Here is a 19,661-nt window from a genome sequence, read left to right as displayed (position 1 = left end):
TTATTGAAGGCCAGCCTTCTGATGCTAGGGCAATCATCTGGGGTGGAGTGACTGGGTGGCCGGAGGCCCCCCCACCGTGTTCTTGGGTGTCTGGGTGAGGAGGCTATGGAACTTGGGGAGGAGGGCTGTTGGTTACACAGGGGCTGTAGCGGCGGTCTCTGCTCCTGCTGCCTTTCCTGCAGCTCAACCATACGCTGGAGCATATCAGTTTGATGCTCCAGCAGCCGGAGCATCGACTCTTGCCTTCTGTCTGCAAGCTGACGCCACCTATCATTTTCAGCCCGCGATTCAGCACGCCACCTCTCCTCTCGTTCATATTGTGCTTTTCTGTAATCAGTCATTGACTGCCTCCACGCATTCTGCTGTGCTCTGTCAGCGTGGGAGGACATCTGTAGCTCTGTGAACATGTCATCACGCGTCCTACGTTTTCTCTTTCTAATCTTCACTAGCCTCTATGAAGGAGAAACATTTGCAGCTGGTGGAGGAGAAGGGAGAGGAGGTTAAAAAAGACACATTTTAGAGAACAATGGGTACACTCTTTCACGTTAAATTTTGCTGTTCACATTACACAGCACATGTGCTTTCGTTACAAGGTCGCATTTTTCCTCTTATATTGAGGGCCTGCCGGTTTGGTGTGAGAGATCACTCACGCAGTGCCAGGCCACAGATTTCAGCTTGCAGGCAGCCATGGTAAGACACAGTCTTTTGGCTTTTTTAACCTTCTTAACATGTGGGAATGGTTTCAAACAGTAGTGCTCTCATTTCCCATACCAAGCACCCGTTGGGTTGGCCATTTGAAATGGGTTTGCAATGTAAAAGGAGGGGCTGCGGTTTCAGGGTTAACATGCAGCACAAACCCAACTAACTCCCCTCCCCCCCACACCCAATTCTCTGGGATGATCACTTCACCCCTCCCCCCAACCGCGTGGCTAACAGCGGGGAATATTTCTGTTCAGCAGAGCAGGAACGGGCACCTCTGAATGTCCCCGTAATAAAATTGCCCCATTTCAACCAGGTGACCGTGAATGATATCACTCTCCTGAGGATAACAAAGAGCGATAAGGAATGGATGTTGTCTGCATGCCAGCAAACACCGGGACCATACGCTGCCATGCTTTGTTATGCAATGATTCCAGACTACGTGCTACTGGCCTGGCATGGTAAAGTGTCCTACCATGGCGGACGGGATAAGGCAGCCCTCCCCAGAAACCTTTTGCAAAGGCTTTGGGAGTACATCCAGGAGAGTTTTCTGGAGATGTCCCTGGAGGATTTCCGCTCCATCCCCATACACGTTAACAGACTTTTCCAGTAGCTGTACTGGCCGCGATTGCCAGGGCAAATTAATCATTAATCATTAAACACGCTTGCTTTTAAACCATGTGTAATATTTACAAAGGTACACTCACCAGAGGTCCCCTGTGTGCCCTCAGGGTCTGGGAGCACGCCTTGGGTGAGTTCGGGGGTTACTGGTTCCAGGTCCAGGGTGATAAACATATCCTGGCTGTTGGGGAAACCGGTTTCTCCGCTTCCTTGCGGCTGTGAGCTATCTACATTTTCTCCATCCTCATCTTCCTCGTACCCCGAACCCGCTTCCCTGTGTGTTTCTCCAGTGAAGGAGTCATAGCACACGGTTGGGGTAGTGGTGGCTGCACCCCCTAGAATGGCATGCAGCTCCGCGTAGAAGCGGCATGTTTGCGGCTCTGCCCCGGACCTTCCGTTTGCTTCTCTGGCTTTGTGGTAGGCTTGCCTTAGCTCCTTAATTTTCACGCGGCACTGCTGTGCTGCTATAGCCTCTGTCCTTCATGGCCTTGGAGACCTTTTCTAATATTTTGCCATTTTGTTTACTGCTTCGGAGTTCAGCTAGCACTGATTCGTCTCCCCATATGGCGAGCAGATCCCGTACCTCCCGTTCTGTCCATGCTGGAGCTCTTTTGCGATCCTGGGACTCCATCATGGTTACCTGTGCTGATGAGCTCTGCATGGCTTCATCGTGTGAACGTGTCCAGGCTTAATTCGATTTAACGTGGCTAAAGTCGACCTAAACTCGTAGTGTAGACCAGGCCTGAGTGATGAAGTCGAGTTGAATTGAGTTCTTGGGAAACCAGGTGGAAAGAGGTCTTGGAGGGAAACCCAACAGTAAGTACAGGGGGTTGTGTCATAAATTGAATATTGTGAGCAAATCTTCCAAACTGAATTATTACACTGAAAATGTTACTATCTTCTGAAATCTAAAACAAAAATTAGTCATAGCAATATACAATGTGCTGTGCTTCCACTTAATATTTTGCACAGTCTATATCAAGCAGACAGTTCAAGACATTTGCTTAAGTACTTGTTTTAACAAACCGAGTTATCCTTAAATGTTTACAGAGTATTCAGGCAGGTGGTCAGTGCTAACCGAGAGGACTGCGATGAATTTTTGGACCAATTTTATTTTGCTTGCAATTGAAACATCAGATGTCAACAAAAATAGCACTCCTTTGTCTTACGTACAGCTGAGAAGCCAGGTTTCCAGAGGATTTTTCATCCTATTACTTGGTATGTGTCTTAAATCACTAGTAGCTTTAATATAAGTTAATTTGTTATTATTCAGTTACAGAACACAAACCATTTTCCATTTCTTGACACAGTCAGAAATGTTATGGTGTCCAGATAACCAGATACACCAGTAGTACTGTACTACACAGTAATAAAAAATGGACACTAAGGCCTGTTCTACACTACGAAGTTAGGTCAAATTTAGCCGCGTTAGGTCAATTTTATAATGAAAGCGTCTACACAACCAACCCCATTCCGCCGACCTAAAGGGCCCTTAAAATCGACCGCTGTACTCCTCCCTGACAAGGGGATTAGCGCTAAAATTGACCTTCCTGGGTCTAATTTGGGGTAGTGTAGACGCAACGCTGTTCAATTTGATGGTATTGGCCTCCGGAAGCTATCCTAGAGTGCTCCAATGTGACCGCTCTGGACAGCACTTTCAACTCCTATGCACTAGCCAGGTACACAGGAAAAGCACCGGGAACTTTTGAATTTCATTTCCTCTTTGGTCAGCGTGGGGAGCTCAGCAGAACAGGTGACCATGCAGTCCCAGAATCGCAAACGAGCTCCAGCATGGAGCGAATAGGAGACACTGGATCTGATTGCAGTATGGGGAGAAGAATCTGTGCAGGCAGAACTCTGATCCAGCAGAAGAAATGCTGATATATATGCCAAAATCACACAGGGCATGGTGGATAGAGGCTACACCAGGGATGCACAGCAGTGCCGTGTGAAAATTAAGGAGCTCAGGCAAGCCTACCAAAAGACAAAGGAGACAAATGGTCACTTTGGGTGAGAGCCCCGGCCCAGACATGCCGCTTCTATGATCAGCTGCATGCCATTTTAGGATGGGACCCTACCAGTACCCCAACACTCTCTGTGGACACCTGCAAGGTGGCAGCCTCATGCAACATGGATGAGGATTTTGTGGATGAGAAAGAGGAGGAGGAGGAGGAGAATGCACAGCAGGCAGGGGGAGAATCCATTCTCCCCGGCAGCCAGGACCTTTTCCTCACCCTGGAACCAGTACCCTCCGAGGGCCTATTGTTCCCGGACCCTGAAGGCGGAGAAGGCACCTCTGGTGAGTGCACATTTGTAATGACACTACAGGGGTTAAAAGCAATTGTGTTTAATGTTTGATTTGCCCTGAGCAATTGGGATGCATTTGCGGCCAGTACAGCTAATGGAAAAGTCTGTTAATGTGTCTGGGGATGGAGCGGGAATCCTCCAGGGACATCTCCATAAAGCTCTCCTGGAGGTACTCTGAAAGCCTTTGCAGAAGGTTTCTGGGGAGGGCTGCCTTATTTCATCCTCCATGGTAGGACACTTAACCACGCCAAGCCAGTAGCGAGTGGTCTGGAATCATCGCAACACAAAGCATGGCAGTGAATGGTCCTGGGTTTTGGTTGCATTCATGCAACATTCAGTCTTTATCTTTCTGTGTCAGCCTCAGGAGAGTGATGCATGGTCACCTGGTTGAAATAGGGGACGTTTTATAAGGGAACAGTAATCCCCTCTGTTTGCTGATCCCCGACACATCAGACCCCGGGCATGCTTGGCTGTTTGCGCTTGGCTAAAAGGGATCATCCCGAGAATAGCCACATGGGGGAGGGGGGGAGGGGTGTGCTGCACATCCACCCCAAAACCGCTGCCCCTCCTTTTAAATGCAGCCCCTCCTTTTAAACGGCAAACACAACCAGCATTGGTTGCTATGGGAAAGGAGGGTACTGCAGTTTGAAACCATTCCCACATGTTATGAACACGGAAGAGGCCAACCCCACGTACCCTTTGGCTTACCATGGCTCCCTGCAAACCGAATTCTGTTGCCCAGCCGTGTGTGATGTCTCAACATACCGGCAGGTGCTCAATATAAAAGGCAAAATGCGACCTTGTACCTAAAACACATGTGCTGTCTCTGTGAATTGCTTGATTCACTGTGAAAGTGTCTTCCTTTTGTTATTTGAAATGTATCTTCTTAAAAGTCTACTTTCCCTTTCCCCCCCCCCTGCACCTACAAATGCTTCTATGCTCCCTGCATCAACTCCGTCCCTGAGGCTATCGCAGATTAGAAGGTGAAAAAAACGCACTCATGATGACATGTTTTCAGAGCTTATGCAATCCTCCCACACTGATAGGGCACAGCTGAATGCATGGAGGCATTCGGTGGCAGAGGCCAGGAAAGCATACAGTGAGCATGATTGGAACACACAGGAGGAGATGCTGAGGCTAATGCGGGAGCAAATGGACATGATGAGGTGTCTGGTGGAGCTGCAGGAAAAGCAACTAGAGTACAGACCACCACTGCAGCCATTGTGTAACCACCTGCCCTCCTTGCCAAGTTCCATATCCTCCTCACCCAGACGCCCAAGAACGCGGGAAGGGGGAGGCTCTGGGCACCCTGCCACTCAATTCCAGGGGATGGCCCAAGCAACAGAAGGCTGTCATTCAAACAGCTTTGATTTGTGGTGTGGCTACAATAAGCAATGTGGCCTTGTCCTTCCCTCCTCCTCCACCCCGCCCGTTATCAAACTCTTTGTACACCAGGGCTTCCTTTTACTAATCAGCATTGTCAGTGATCTCAAGTAATTTTAATAAATAATGAATGGATTTAGAACAATAGGGACTTTATTTCCTGTGCCAGCTGTGGTCAAAGGGGGGGAGGGGGATTGGCTTACAGGGAAGTACATTCACCAAAGGGGGCGGGTTTGCATCAAGGACAAACACACACAACTGTCACACCATAGACTGGTCAGTAATGAAACTGTTTTTCAAAGCCTCTCTGATGCTCAGCGCACCTCGATGTGCTCTTCTAATTTCCCTGGTGTCTGGCTCTTCAAAATTGGCCACCAGGCGATCTGCCTCAACTTCCCACCCCACCATAAACGTCTCCCTCTTACTCTCAGAGATATTATGGAGCACACATCAAGCAGCAATAACAATAGGAATATTGCTTTCGCTGAGGTCTAACCTACTCAGCAAACTGCGCCAGGGCCCCTTTAAACGTCCAAAGGCACATACTACCACCATTCTGCACTTGCTCAGCCTATAGTTGAACTGCTCCTTACTGCTGTCCAGGGTGCCTGTGTATGGCTTCATGAGCAGGGCCGGATCCAGGCAACAGCCCAGCAAGCAGGTGCTTGGGGCGGCCAACGGAGAGGGGCAGCACGTCTGGCTCTTTGGTGGCAATTCGGCGACGGGTTCCTCACTCCCTCTCAGAGCGAAGGACCAGCCGCCGAATTGCCGCTGAAGACTGAAGCGGCGGCAGCGGTAGAGCTGATCGTGATCGCGGCTTTTTTTTTTTTTTTTTTTTTTTTTTGCTGCTGCTTGGGGCGGCAAAAACCCTGGAGCCGGCCCTGTTCATGAGCCATGGGAGTAAGGGCTAGGCTGGGTCCCCAAGGATAACTATTGGCATTTCAACATCCCCAACCGTAATTTTCTGGTCTGGGAAGAAAGTTCCTTCTTGCAGCTTTCTGAACAGCCCGGAGTTCCGAAAGATGCGAGCGTCATGCACCTTTCCCGACCATCCCACGTTGATGTCAGTGAAATGGCCCTTGTGATGCACTAGTGCTTGCAACACCATTGAGAAGTACCCCTTGCGGTTTATGTACTCTTTGGCAAGGTGGTCCAGTGCCAAGATAGGGATACGCATTCCGCCTATCACCCCACCACAGTTAGGGAACCCCATTGCAGCAAAGCCATCCACTATGACCTGCACATTTCCCAGAGTCACTACCCTTCTTAGCAGAAGGGTATTGATTGCCCTGGCTACTTGGATCACAGCAAGCCCCACGGTAGATTTGCCCACTCTGATGAGCAAATCTACGAGCGATCGACTGTATAAAATCAGTTACTAAAGATTGACTTATTTAAAATCAACTTAATATCATAGTGTAGACATTCCCTGACAGTAGAATGGCTGTAAACAGCAACTCCAGAGCACAAGACAAACAGGAAAAAGAATATTGTCAAAGAAACATTTCTAGATATGGAAAATTAAAATTCAACTCTAGGGACCATATTATGTTACTCAATTCAAGAACAAAAACAAGAAATGGAGGACAGCTGCAACCCACTTACAGAAGACATACAAAATACCTAATATGGATATATAATTAAATGAGAAATCTTATCAGGGAAGAGATTATGATCAATGTACAGTATCTCCAAATCAAAACCCTTTAAAAAGCCACCAATAATATATACAGGAAATGAAGCATCAGACGAAGACATTGAAATACAAAGTGGTATGGGTGGTACTGAGACAACAATACTCCCACAAGTTATTAAAAAAAATGTGTTCATGCATCTTTGAACCCTGATGAGAGCACTGAGTCAAACTGGGAGGCTGAAGAGATGGACTGTATGGCTAAGAAGTTACAAGCAACAGTTCTATCAAAGGTAAAGATATGGTTATGGAATATTTGGAAGAGAAGACATGGTATTGGAAAGGTAAGTTCTTGATAAACTGATGTAATGTCTTAATAACATTTCGAAATTTGATCAGAATTATGTGGCATGGTATGTTTTTAATTTATGAACAGCAACAAAGAAATGCATTTTATTTCTTTTCTAGTGAAATGTGTGCAATCCCACCAAATTAAAGGCAGACTACAGGCAAAAGCGAGACAATTCAACTTGAATGAATCTTCATTTTATGGGTCAACAAACTGGCTGGGTGCTAAGCTATATTACAATAATAGTAAACATGGATGGTGACTGAAATGATTAATTTCAGAAATTTAAAATGTTTAATGCTTTGGTTTTCATAATCTGATATAGGTAATTGACGCATACTTGAGTTGTGTTGTCAATACAGCAAAAAGGAAGGTAAGCTGCTAGTAATGCTACTTCATTGCTGTTATTTGTATTTCTAAGTCAGTATTTAGAACAAGTATGAGAGAGCATTTGGTTTATTACATACAAAGAAATGTCAACAATTAGTATTCTGTTTTTATTAACTTTTACTTAACAATCAATATTCCTTCTGTATTAATACTTCAAAACTATATGGTTTAACTTACATTTTAAAATTATTGATTATTTTACCACATCTTTGTGTGTTAACAGGTACATGCTGTCTTCTCAATAATTACTAGAAGAATTCTGTCAGGCAGAGCAAGGAAAGTGAATTTTGAGAAGATAAGTGGTCCTGAAATTTGATTTGAATGCATTGGAGGGCAGCGGGCCTCTGGTTTCCACCAATACAAGTGGTGCTCATTAGCTATAGTAAAGGAAAGGGACATAACTGTGTAGAAGTTCTTTCACATCCCACTGTTAGTGGCTAGTTACAAAGATGAAGCCAGGAACAAGAGAGGTGATTTTAAAGTAAAACTCAGGCAGTGGTTCATATTAGTAAGTGATATTCAACATATGGGGTCATCCCTCCACCAGGATCAATATCAAGTGCCTTCTCTGTATTGCTACAGAGCCGGAATAGGCAAAGGATCCTTGACAGCTTCTATCCTACACTGGAGCAGAGGATTCCTGTATGCCTCTCCACCCATTCAGTTAATTCCACATGTGCTCAACAAAATCACAGCACATGGCCTGGGTGATAGTGCCAGCAGAGGCCAGGCAATTCTGGTTCACAGAATTACTGAAACTGACCAGCCAACCTCTTCTATCTTCATGTCAAGATCTGTTACAGAGGAATGGCAAGATCCTATATTCAGACAGTCTCTGAATCTGCCTGTCTAGGACATGGGTCTTACAAATGGCTTCTCCTGCTCTGCTGAAGTGCAGGAGGTCCTCATTCACTGCAGATAGGACTCCATTCACATGGTGTGCACATAAGTGAAAACAATTTAGTGTATGAGAAGCCAACAACAATCTTCCTCCAGTTTACTCCTATACCATCTGTCATAGAGTGGACTGTCCCTTTAAGGGTATGTGGGCTCAGTCTCACCTATGCCTAGGTATCTACTTCCCAGGTTAAAGGGGTTGGGCCAGTGGTTGGGTCTGGTGACCAGGCATCTCATGAGAGTAGCCTGGCATAGGTGGCACATGAGTCTTTCATTTGGGGAGGCTACTCCCAGGAGTGCCGGAAGCTCCCTAGAAGTGGGGGCCACCAGCACCCGGACTGTGACCATGCCCCTACTCTGCCCTTCCCCCTGAGTCCCTGCCCATACTCCACCCCTCTCCCTGTGAGTCTGCCCCCGCTCTGCCCCGAGGCCGCACCCTCACTCCACCTCTTCCTTCCCCCCTGCCTCTTCCCCTGAGGTCCTTTCCACCGCTTGCTACTCTCTGCCCCCTCCACCCCCATTTTTCTCTCTTAAGGGGAGGGGAGGGGCAGATGTGGGGTCACGGTGCCAGTGGACCCCCCACTTCTAGGGAGCTTCCAGCACTTCTGTTCCCAAGGCACAAAGGTGGCAGGTCGGCACACCTCCAAAGGGAGGTGAACTACATCTGACATTTGCCCCTGCATGGCCAGCCATTTTTATTTTGGGCAGGCTTATAAAAGGAAACCTGCTCTGTCAGAGAGATGACACCAGGGGTTAGGGGAGAGCTCTGTGGAGAGTCCCAGACAGTGAAGGGGGCCCAGCAGAACTCACATATTCAGACAGATCAGGGAAGTTGAGAGAGTTTGGGCCTAATTCTCTGATTCAAGTGTAACAGGAGAAGGACCTGCAGAGAAAATGTAGGAGATCTAGAGGGGGCCCAGGGTCAGAGGGCATGTACTGTGGTGAATTGCTTCCAAAGGTCCTGAGGTACTGGTTTCACGAACAGAATGCCATAATACAGTTTGAGATAAGAAAGTATATCGTTTTGTGTTTTTTAAATCCATCAATTACAAGCTTTGTGTAACTCAGTCAGAAGTGCCAGACACCAATAGCAGTGTCACAACAGTTAGAGGAATAAAGTGAAGGGAATGTGTAGATATAGAAGTGATAGGGAGGGAAAATATCTGTAGATTACGCAAGCCCAAAATAATAGCCTGAAGGCCTCCTGCCCAGTATGTTCTACAGGAATTCTCCAGTATTCACAGTGGCAAAGATGTCAAAACCTGTGATTCTGGTGCTGCATATAAGAAAAACAAATTGGCAGGTTTTTTTAAAAAGAAAAAAGCTAATATTTTCTTAAGCCCGAAAGGAAGAGGCAGCTATAACAGCAGCAGCAATGACCATTGTGTGCCATGCAGTAAGGCATCACTGGAGCAATAATTCCTTTGATTGGGGAACAAGCTCTCATCCCAATTGTGGAATTGTTTTCTAACCCTCAAAACATGTAAAGTGCAGAAACAAAAGCAAAGTCATTGGATAAACATGGTATGGCACCAAAATCTAGTCAGAGAATTATTTAATACCTGTCCGGAGATTATACCATTTTCTGCTTGATTTCAACAGATGCATTAAACAAGGGCAATAAATTGTTTCTTTCTGCATTACATCCTTTAACCTTTGAACTTCACCATATTGACAAGTTACTCAATTTTGTAAAGGAGTGCTATGAATTGTATCAGAGCATTCCAGATACTGGCAACAATTCTTTACTATTTCATCACCGAAATGAAGTAGTATTTCTGCATATTCAGCAGTCAAAGTGAATAGTTGTTTCCACAATTGACAGTCTGCTTAACAGTGCTTGAAAGCAGAAAATGAGCATATAGTTAAAGTAAATGGCCCTGTGTATATTATCCACAGTATACTTAGTTTGTGTAGGGCACAGCTAACTGTGAAAACCTGATTATGAAAATCTATAATCCTTTAGCACCCTTCTCCAGTGTTACTTCAATAAAGCTGGGGGCTGCCACTTAAATCTAGCCCTGTGTCTGTCTTCATTCACCTCCATTTCCGGATCTTCACTTTCAAAGCCCAGTGCTACATCTGGATCCAGACTGGATACCTGGAGTTTGACAAAGGTAGTGAGCAGAAGAGGATACCTCACAGAAATTAACACACTTCTTGTATCAAGAAATAAGTCAACCAATAGAATGTATTCCAAAAGATGTCCAAGGGTTTATGTTCTGGTGCATGAAGCAAGAGATCAGACCAACTTCAGTAAAGGTGAAACACACATTATCAGTCTTTTGTGTAGGAAGCTTAGTAAGGGAATTAAGCCTGTTTGGTTTCCTGTGCTGTCTTTATGAAATTCATCACTTAATGGAATGGGCCTTAATTTGGAAAAAAGGGTTGCATCACGCTACATGGTATTTGGATAATTCTTTTGTTTGCAGGTCGGGCCAACTCAGGAATATGTGGGATTTTAGAAGGTGCTGATGGTTAGGTTACAGGGGAAATATGGAACCTCCAGTATCCAAGTTGCCATAGCTGGGCATTCATATGGACACCTAGTGTGATATTTCCCAGCTTCTTAGAGAGAAGGTGGTATAACCCAGATTTCTAATCACCTCACCGCTGGCTCTAAATTGGGGTTCCCAAACTTTTTGCTGGCACAACCCCATTTTAATTATTTGCTGCCGGAACCCCAGGCAGCATGGAGGATGCCATTTTGAAGAGCAAAATGGCAACCTATGCACTGCGTGACCTCACATGCACTATAAGTGTGAGATCATGCTGCATGAAGGATGCCATTTTGTGTTACAAAATGGCATCCTCCACACAGTGTGACCTCATATATGCTAAGTCACACTGTGCGGAGGATGCCATTTTGCTCTACAAAATGGCATCCTCCGTGCATTGTGACCTCGTGACCTCGCATGCATCCAGGGATGAAAGTAACTTAAAGGACTTACCGGTATGCCGGAGTCCTGAGTGGGGGCATGGCCTCAACCGGAAGAAGCGTGGCCTCAACCAGAAGAGGTGGGGCCTGTCAATATTAAAAGGCCCAGGGGCTCCGGCTGTGGCTGGGAGCCCCAGGGCCTTTAAATCACCCCGGAGCACCCAGCTGCAAAGGCAGCTGGGAGCCCCGGGGCTCAGGGGCGAATTAAAGGGCCCGGGGCTCTGGCCACCGTGGAGCCCCAGGCCCTTTAAATCACCGCAGGAGCCATGCCGCCGCCACCCCGGGGCAACAGGGCTTGTGCTCGGGCTGGGGTAGTGGTGGCAGGGCTCTGGTGGTGATTTAAAGGGCCCGGGTCCCCACAGCGGCTGGAGCCCTGGGCCCTTTAAATCACCACCGGGGAAGCCGGTGCAATCCAGCACGGCGTATCGGCTCTTGCCAGTACGCCGTACCAGACCGTACTGGCTTACTTTCACCTCTGCATGCACCATATGTGCGAGGTCACGCTGTGCAGAGCAAAATGGCATCCTCCACACGCTAAGGATCACTGTGACTCCATCTGCTGATAATGCAATCCCAAACAGTTTGGGAACAGCTGCTCTAAATGATGCCTGAGTGGAGACTTTTATAAGCTGCCTCTCTTTGCTAGAGGACCCATGGAAAGGGTGGGTGAGTCCAGAGGCTCCAGAGTGCCATTTAAAGTGGAGGAGACCATAGATTTGCCCCTTTCCCACCTGACCTTCCTTTTCCCCTCTTAGCTGTCCCCTCACCTGCAGCCAAACCCCTTCCCCCTGCCCGTGAGCCCTTATATTCACCCCCTCCCAGGAGTCTCAGCCTTTCAGGTAGCCCTTAAGGTAGCACTCCATCCCCTCCCAGAAGCCCTTGCCCCCTCCACCCTGCTCCATACCTTACCCCTCCTGGATGGGCAAGCTTGCCCTCAGGTGATGCAACTGTACGCGCATGCAGTAGATTACATCTCTTGACAGGTAGCTGACAAGAGAGTAGAAAAATTGGCCAGGCCAGTCAGAAACCAGCCGGGTGACAACTCTATTTTCCATGTACCTGCTTAAAAGTGGTCAGGCCATGACCCTGGTATGCTGTCCTCCACCCCTTTCCTCTCTTGGCTCCACAGCCTATGGGTGGGTCAAGAAGGACATGAGGCTACTCCTTTGTTTCCATTTTAAACAACCGTCCGGGTTGGAAGATGTGGAAGAAGCTGATGAAAGGAAATCTGGGTAGAGGAGGTGCATTGTGCCCACACCCACTCAACCCAGTAGTGCAGGGAGCTGGGCATATTAACTATACTGCCTGAGTGGTTGTTCTGGTGTGTTTGTTTGTCATTACGGGTTCCATTTGTTGTCTGTAACATATTTATCCTAATTTTTCATTCTCCCCATCCTTTTCTTAAATAAAGTGCCTCCTTCTTTAAAAAGCAAACTGCATATTGAGTTTTATCATGGTTTGCACCTGTATCATTTGTTTCTTTGAATTTACAAGTGAAGGGCACCACAAACCCAGAAATCAGTTACACGAAGGGTCCCTGTAGCAACTTTGTGTCTGGGGGGGTCACTACAGTGGAAAACCTGCAAAAATTAATTTTTGGGTGCACTCTGGGCTAAGAACATTAGTCAATTAGAGGCCCTTATTTGACATTTGAATTTTGCCTGTTGTGTGGTGCCCCCTGGTCAGGGCCTTTGGTTTCCAGTTTGAGTCAGAGTAATGTACCTGCTCTGCTTCACTAGAGTCACTAAGGAAATGAGGAAGTACTTAGGAACACAGAAACTGTTTATGTGGGCTTAACAGGATATCTTCGGGAAGAACCAAACTGAATTGACTTGCATGTTGAATTTCACAGCGAACAGTGCCTCTAGTGATGGTGCTTGGAGTGGGCCTGGCAAGGGCTGATAAAGGATATTGCATTCTTTAATTTTTCCCTATCTTGTTGCAATCACAATCACTGCCCACATCCAGATTAGAGATTCTTTTTTGGTGTAACAGTTATGCTGTTGTCCACACTGGCAGCAGCCCGACAGTGATATCCTATGCAGTAATTCAGCTCATGGGCATATTTCAAAGCTTAAAGCTTACTGTTTATTTCTCTTTGAATCCTCTGTGCCAGTCCAGATGCTTGGGGATAGATCCTCCGGGCCAGCAGATGAAGACAATACATAAAACATTTTCATCTATGTAACAACCCCTTTCCCCCCCCATTTAATGGGCTTGCCAGCTCACAAAGCTCCAGCGCTGCTGTCTCCAGAAGGTGGAGATCCCATACTTTTGCTGGCTGACCTAGAGACTGAAGAGAAAAGAAAGGCCTGTGACTACAAAACCCCTTTTAGGACTGGGACACCCTCTATCTTCTCATCTGGTGGGCTGTTCGTTGAAGGACTCAGCATATCTGACTCCCACAGGACCCACAGTTAATCCCAGAGGATGCTGGGACAGCTGCATCTGGCAACTGCAAGAAATTGCCAGGTGATCATCCTCCTTGGTGTCCAAAGGATCGTGCTCATGAAGTAAGGGGCAATATAGGGGACAAAGCACCATCTGCCCAAATCTCCTGAAGAGCCTAAGTACCCTCAGCACTCTTCTGAGCTAACTAGTGTGTGTGGGGAAACCCTGGGTTCAATGAGTCCTCAGACCACAGGGATTCCCTCCTCTCTCTGTGAACTAGGCTGCCTTCCTTCATGGCTGAAGTGCCCATCCCTTTCCTCTGCTGCTCAGGAAGCCTCCAGGCTTTGTTACTCTATGATATCCCCAATCTCCAGAGGGTAGAGAGGTTTCTCTGGCTCTTCTCCAGCTTGCGATTGCCACTGCCACCACTCCCTCGCCCCTACCAGTGCTCAGGGATGGGGCACAACATTAATATTCTGTGGCAACTGCAATTAGGGTTGGATAGGCAAAGTTAGTGAGCAGCAACTCTCCACACACTAGCCTTTGGCTAGGTCTACTCTTGTTCCCACCTTCTGGCAGTGACCACTGCTCCCCGCCTCTCAGAGTTAAGCCAAGTCCCCACTACTTCCCCCCTTTCCCAGCCAGGCCACATCCTAGCTGGGAAAGTAGGATGACCGTACGTCCTGTTTTGGCCAGGACAGTCCCCTTTTTAAGCTCTGTCCCTGCCATCCCAATTTTTTTTTTGACAAAAATGGGCATTTGTCAAAACTGATCAGTTGGCAAACAAACAAACGCCCAGTTTACCAAAAAAGTAGGGTGCGCCCCCACCTAAGGGGGGGCATGGAGGAATGTTGGGGGGTGGTGACGTGAGGTGCTGGGCAACAGAGCTTGGGGGTGAGTTGCAGCCCCAGATAGCATGGGGCGCAGCCCCAGCCCTCGGGGGGCCAGCCCCAGCCACAGTCAGCGTAGAGGTTGGGGGGATCAGCCCCAGCCCCACACAGCGTGGAACTTGAGGGGTGTGTGTGTGTCTGTCCCAGCTCCAGCCACAGCCACAGGCAGCATGGGGCAGGAGCTCGGGGGGTCGGGGGAGCAGGAGGGAGCTCAGCCCCAGGCGGCGCAGAGCTTGGGTGGGGTATAAGTGCTGAAACTAGGGGTGTGGGGCATAGGTGCCCCCGGGCTTTAAGTGTTTTCCATTGTATACAGGGTTTACAGTTTGGTTCATTGGCCTTCAGCATCCCCACTATACAAATTGTTCCAGCACCCCGTGGGGGGAGGAGGGGAGACGGTCAGCCCCATCCACAGGCACCATGGAGCTCAGGGAGGGGTGTGTCAACCTGGCCACGGGCGGCATGGGGCACGGAGCTCTGGGGGAGCTCCGCCCCAGCCCTGGGCGGTGGGGGGATGGTGGCTCTGGCGAGTCCTGTGGGCGTGTGGGGTGGCTCAGGCGAGCCCCGGCTGACCTGGTTTTACTTTAGAGTATGGTCACCCTACTTCAAAGCCTTCAGACTAGAGGTTATGTGAGTCATGCCTGGGTAATAACTTTCTTGCATGAGTGCTAGTATATGTAAAAACATAGTCAAGGTGACTTCTATTTTACACTTCAATGTTTGAATCTAGTCTTGTAGTTCAACACACTCACTCTTCCTTGGGCAATTGCATTTTCTATAATCTCTCAGTGAAACATTTAACTTTGGCACAGGAAGTGTTTAAAAATTATCCCCTTTTGAAATTCCAGCTGAAGTTTTTTCATGTTCTTCTAGTTAAAGAACCACGAAAGGCTATGGTGCTTAGCAAGGTTTTGGGGGAAGGCACGACTGGTTGTGGGAAGAAAATCAGTTTGATTTGTAAGTTAGTTAATACAGACAGAGAAAATATCTTAGCATTAAACCTACCTAGTAATACCTTAGATTTGAACAAAATAAAGATTGGACTACTAAACCAATTACAAACCAGACATATAACAAGCATGCATTTTTAAATGCTTAATGTAGAGCTAATTCTAGGAGAAATACATAACCTAAAGTATAAACAGCACACCATAAACACTTTGGGCCAAATAGATTCATATCTGGAAGCTTATCTTTTCAGTATTTTTTTAAATACAGTAGATGGGGATTTACATATCCACTTGAAGCGTACCTTGTCAGTGGGAAACAGGGTGACTGCAGCACGTGATAGCGGCGGGCGTGTGTGTGGCTGTTAATAAGCAAAGGTTTAACCTAGTTACTCTTCGAATGTCTTGTACTGATGAGAATTGTACACAACAACAACAAACCCCCACGTGATAGCAAAGATAATTACATGAGCAGACGTTGAAGTATGTCCCGTCGCAGGAAATGAAAAAGCGAAAGTGAAAGCGACTGCATCGAACTAGTAGGAATTTAAGCACCCAGACAAGACAAAGCGTGAAGAAATATATGTTCCTGTTTATAAATGACATGGTGATTTAGGTTGAAAAATGGAGGTAATTGCAAGCCTGCACAGCAAGGGAGGCCGATGGAAAACCAAATAAGGTACAAAACTGCCTCTGTTTTAATACTCAATAAGGAGAGAGATCAAAATCTGCAATCGTTTTTGTCTGAGAATTCAGGTTTGAATCAGGAAGACATAAGAAAGAAATGTGACTATATTACCCAGGATGGGAGCAGAGATAAAAAGAAACCGGAGTCAGCTAGCAGCTAACTCTCTGCGGCAGTCTGATTTAAGTATAAAGGATAGTTTTATACCTTTAAAAAGCAAACAATTTTAGTCTCAACTATTAAGAAATAGATTGGATAGCCTAATAATGAGGCTCTGTGTTTGGTGCTGCAGTCACTTCTCTGAGCAAACGAAGATATTTTGGGAGGGATTAAACAAGCAAATATTTATTATGATGCCAAGGTTGTGGGGTTTTTTTTAATTCAAAATTTACTACAACCTCAGGATAAGGAGCCAATAATGTCTACGAAATATTTTACTAAAGATTCTTATCTGCAGTATTTTGAAGGAAAAATTGGATTTAAAGAGAGATCAAGGAAAGTAGATGAGAAGTAATTATTGAAGAGAATTGTGCAACTTTTTTGGGGGGTGGGGGTGTCTGTATTTCCCTCTGAGAGCTCTTCTTCCGTTTTAGTATCAATTAATGCTAACCATGGCTTTTTATTGGGCTATTTCTCGTTTCTGTCTCTCTCCTGCAAGTGATTGTGGGTCTGTTTGGGAGTGAGGCTGGAGCTGAGTGGTGCTGCTTTCTCTTTATTTGATATAAGGGTTGGGGTGTTTTGTTTTGTTTAGGATTGGTGTTGGTTGTGGGTGTAGTTTTGGCCTTGCAGGCCGGCCTTGCCTGCACTCCTTTGACTCCCCAGCCGTGGGGTGCAGACACCGCCCATTCTCACAGATGATGAGGTTCTTGATCTATGGTGATGATTTGCAGAGCTCACCTTCAAAAATCTGCTTCTGTGAAGAAGTGTGCCCTGGCGAGGGAAAAGCAGCTCACTTGTAAGAATATAATGTATGCCTCTTGCATGAGCAAAGCTGTTTGCTAGCACACTGAGCCTTGTTAATCTGGTTGCTGTGTGATGGACACCTCTGTGTCCCTGTTCTGCCTCCAGGGCCGGTGCAAGGAAGTTTCGTGCCCTAGGCGAAACTTCCACCTTGCGCCCCCCCATCCACCCAGCTAACCCTGCCCCCCCCACGGCAGCTAACCCAGCCCCTCACCCGGGGAGCCCCCCCCCCGCAGCAGCTTCCCGCCACACCCCCCACCTGGGGAGCCCCCCCCCTGCAGCTAACCCTGCCCGGGGACCCCCCCCCCCGCGGCAGCTAGCCCCGACTCTGGAAGGGAGTTTTGGGATGGGAGGGGTGCAGAGGGATGGGGTGCAGGGGTGAGGGCTCTGTCTGGGGCTGGGAATGGGGGACTTGGGGTGTGGGAGGGGCTCAGGGCAAGAGTCGGAGTGTGGGGGGAGAGGGCTCTGGCTGGGGCTGGGGATAAGGTGTTTGGGGTGCTGGAGGGGCTAGGGCAGAGGGTCAGGGTGTGGGGGGATGAGGGCTCTGGCTGGGACTGGGGATAAGGTGTTTGGGGTGCTGGAGGGGCTCAGGGCTTAGGCAGAGGGTTGAGGGTGCAGTGGGAGGGTGAAAGCTCTGACTGGGGGTGTGGGCTCTGGGGTGGGGCCGGGCTGGGGATGAGTTTGGGGTACAGACAGGCTGCTCTGGGACAGGGGCCAAAGAGGAGGACTCCCCCCAGCTCTTTCCCTGCCAGCAACAGCAAGCTCTGGGGTACGAGCCCCCCTTTCCCGCCCCCCCCCAGCAGCACACTCACCCCCACCACTGTCACTGCATGTGCTCCTAGGGTCCCTCTCAGGTCCTGGAATCTCCCTCGCCTCCCCCATGGTGGGGCGCTGCGTGTGCCTCCTCCCCTGCTGTTGCCCCTGACTGTAGCCTCACTGGGGGTGAGGGATGGGGGTGCCTCCTTGCCCAGCATGGGGCAGGAGCAGTGACTGCGGGCAGAGGGATCCCCTGTGCTGCTGGAGGGTCCCATTGGAGAATGAAAGGGTCTGAGGGGGAAGGGCAGGCTCAGAGTGAGGCCTTGGCTACACTTGCAGATGTACAGCGCTGTGAGTTAAACCTGACTTCGTGCAGCTGAGTAGGGAAAGCGCTGCAGTCTGTCCACACTGACAGCTGCCCAGCGCACTGTCGTGGCCACATTTGCGGCAATTGCAGCGCTATTGGGAGCGGTGCATTATGGGCAGCTATCCCACAGAGCACCTCTTCCCATTCTGGCGCCGTGGGTTGTGGGAAGGGGGCGTAGGTGCGGGGCATTCTGGGTCCTGTCCCAACGCCCCGTGATGCATCGCTTCGCATCCCAGAAATCCCTTTGTTTCCGTCCACCTTTGGCGCCATCTTTCAACGGTTTCTGTGCAGCGCGATCTGTCTGCGGGAAATGGAGCCCGAACTGCTGAGGCGTATGCTGACGAGTCTCGCCAGCACGTCACGTTTGGCTGTCGAACTATTCCTTAAGATCCAAAGTGACAGTGAGAGTGAGGGTGAGGAGTCCGACGATGCTATCGAGCTGCGTAACGCGTACAACACGAAATTGCTTGTGGCATTCACGGACATGCTCAGCACCGTGGAACGCCGCTTTTGGGCTCGGGAAACAAGCACCGAGTGGTGGGATCACTTCGTCATGGAAGTTTGGGATGACGAGCAGTGGCTGCAGAACTTTCGGATGAGAAAAGCCACTTTCATGGGACTGTGTGAGGACCTCGCCCCCACCCTGCGGCGCAAGGACACGAGATTGAGAGCTGCCCTGCCAGTGGAGAAGCAGGTGGCTATTGCAATCTGGAAGCTGGCAACTCCAGACAGCTACTGGTCGGTCGCAAACCAGTTTGGAGTGGGAAAGTCGACCGCTGGAATCATGTTGATGCAAGTTTGCAAGGCCATTAATCACATCCTACTCAGAAGAACCGTGACTCTGGGTAACGTGCAGGACATAGTGGATGGCTTTGCACAAATGGGGTTCCCTAACTGAGGAGGGGCGATAGATGGGACGCACATTCCTATTCTGGCACTACCCCACCTAGGATCCGAGTACGTTAATCGGAAGGGGTATTTCTCTATGGTTCTCCAGGCGCTTGTGGATCACCGTGGGCGTTTCATTGACATTAACACAGGCTGGCCCGGAAAGGTGCATGACGCACGCATCTTTCGGAACACTTGGCTGTTCAGGAAGATGCAGGCCGGGACTTTTTTCCCAGAGCGGAAGATCACGGTAGGGGAAGTTGAAATGCCCATTGTGATCCTTGGAGATCCCGCTTACCCGTTAATGCCATGGCTCATGAAACCCTACACAGGGAGCTTTGACAGCAGCAAGGAATGGTTCAACTACAGGCTGAGCCGGTGCCGAATGACTGTGGAGTGTGCCTTTGGCCGTTTAAAGGCTCGCTGGCGATCTCTGTATGGGAAGCTGGACTTGGCCGAAAACAGCATCCCCGTGGTTATATCCGCATGCTGTGCCCTCCATAATATTTGTGAAGGGAAGGGTGAAAGCTTCACTCAGGCATGGACCTCTGAGGTTCAACACC

The 19,661-nt window shown here is 48.4% G+C and overlaps 1 protein-coding gene across 3 annotated transcripts in view; it reads left to right on the top strand.

Moving 5' to 3' along the window:
- The first annotated feature begins 15,966 nt into the window (after positions 1-15,966).
- OTULIN (OTU deubiquitinase with linear linkage specificity) overlaps positions 15,967-19,661 on the top strand; it is a 56,556-nt gene continuing 52,861 nt past the window's right edge. For 2 of the 3 annotated variants that reach the window (XM_065398637.1, XM_065398632.1), the window contains exon 1: positions 15,967-16,121. In XM_065398637.1, the coding sequence (XP_065254709.1) occupies positions 16,105-16,121 (17 nt within the window). In that variant the 5' untranslated portion in view covers positions 15,967-16,104. Of the gene's footprint in view, positions 16,122-17,038; positions 17,083-19,661 lie in introns of those variants that run through there. The other variant, XM_065398633.1, reaches the window with a different exon arrangement.

This window comes from Emys orbicularis, chromosome 2 (genome assembly GCF_028017835.1).
Source record: "Emys orbicularis isolate rEmyOrb1 chromosome 2, rEmyOrb1.hap1, whole genome shotgun sequence".
In the NCBI taxonomy this organism is placed as follows: Eukaryota; Metazoa; Chordata; order Testudines; family Emydidae; genus Emys; species Emys orbicularis.
Note: the sequence above shows the minus strand (reverse complement) of the source record. Positions and strands in the feature narration are given on the sequence as shown.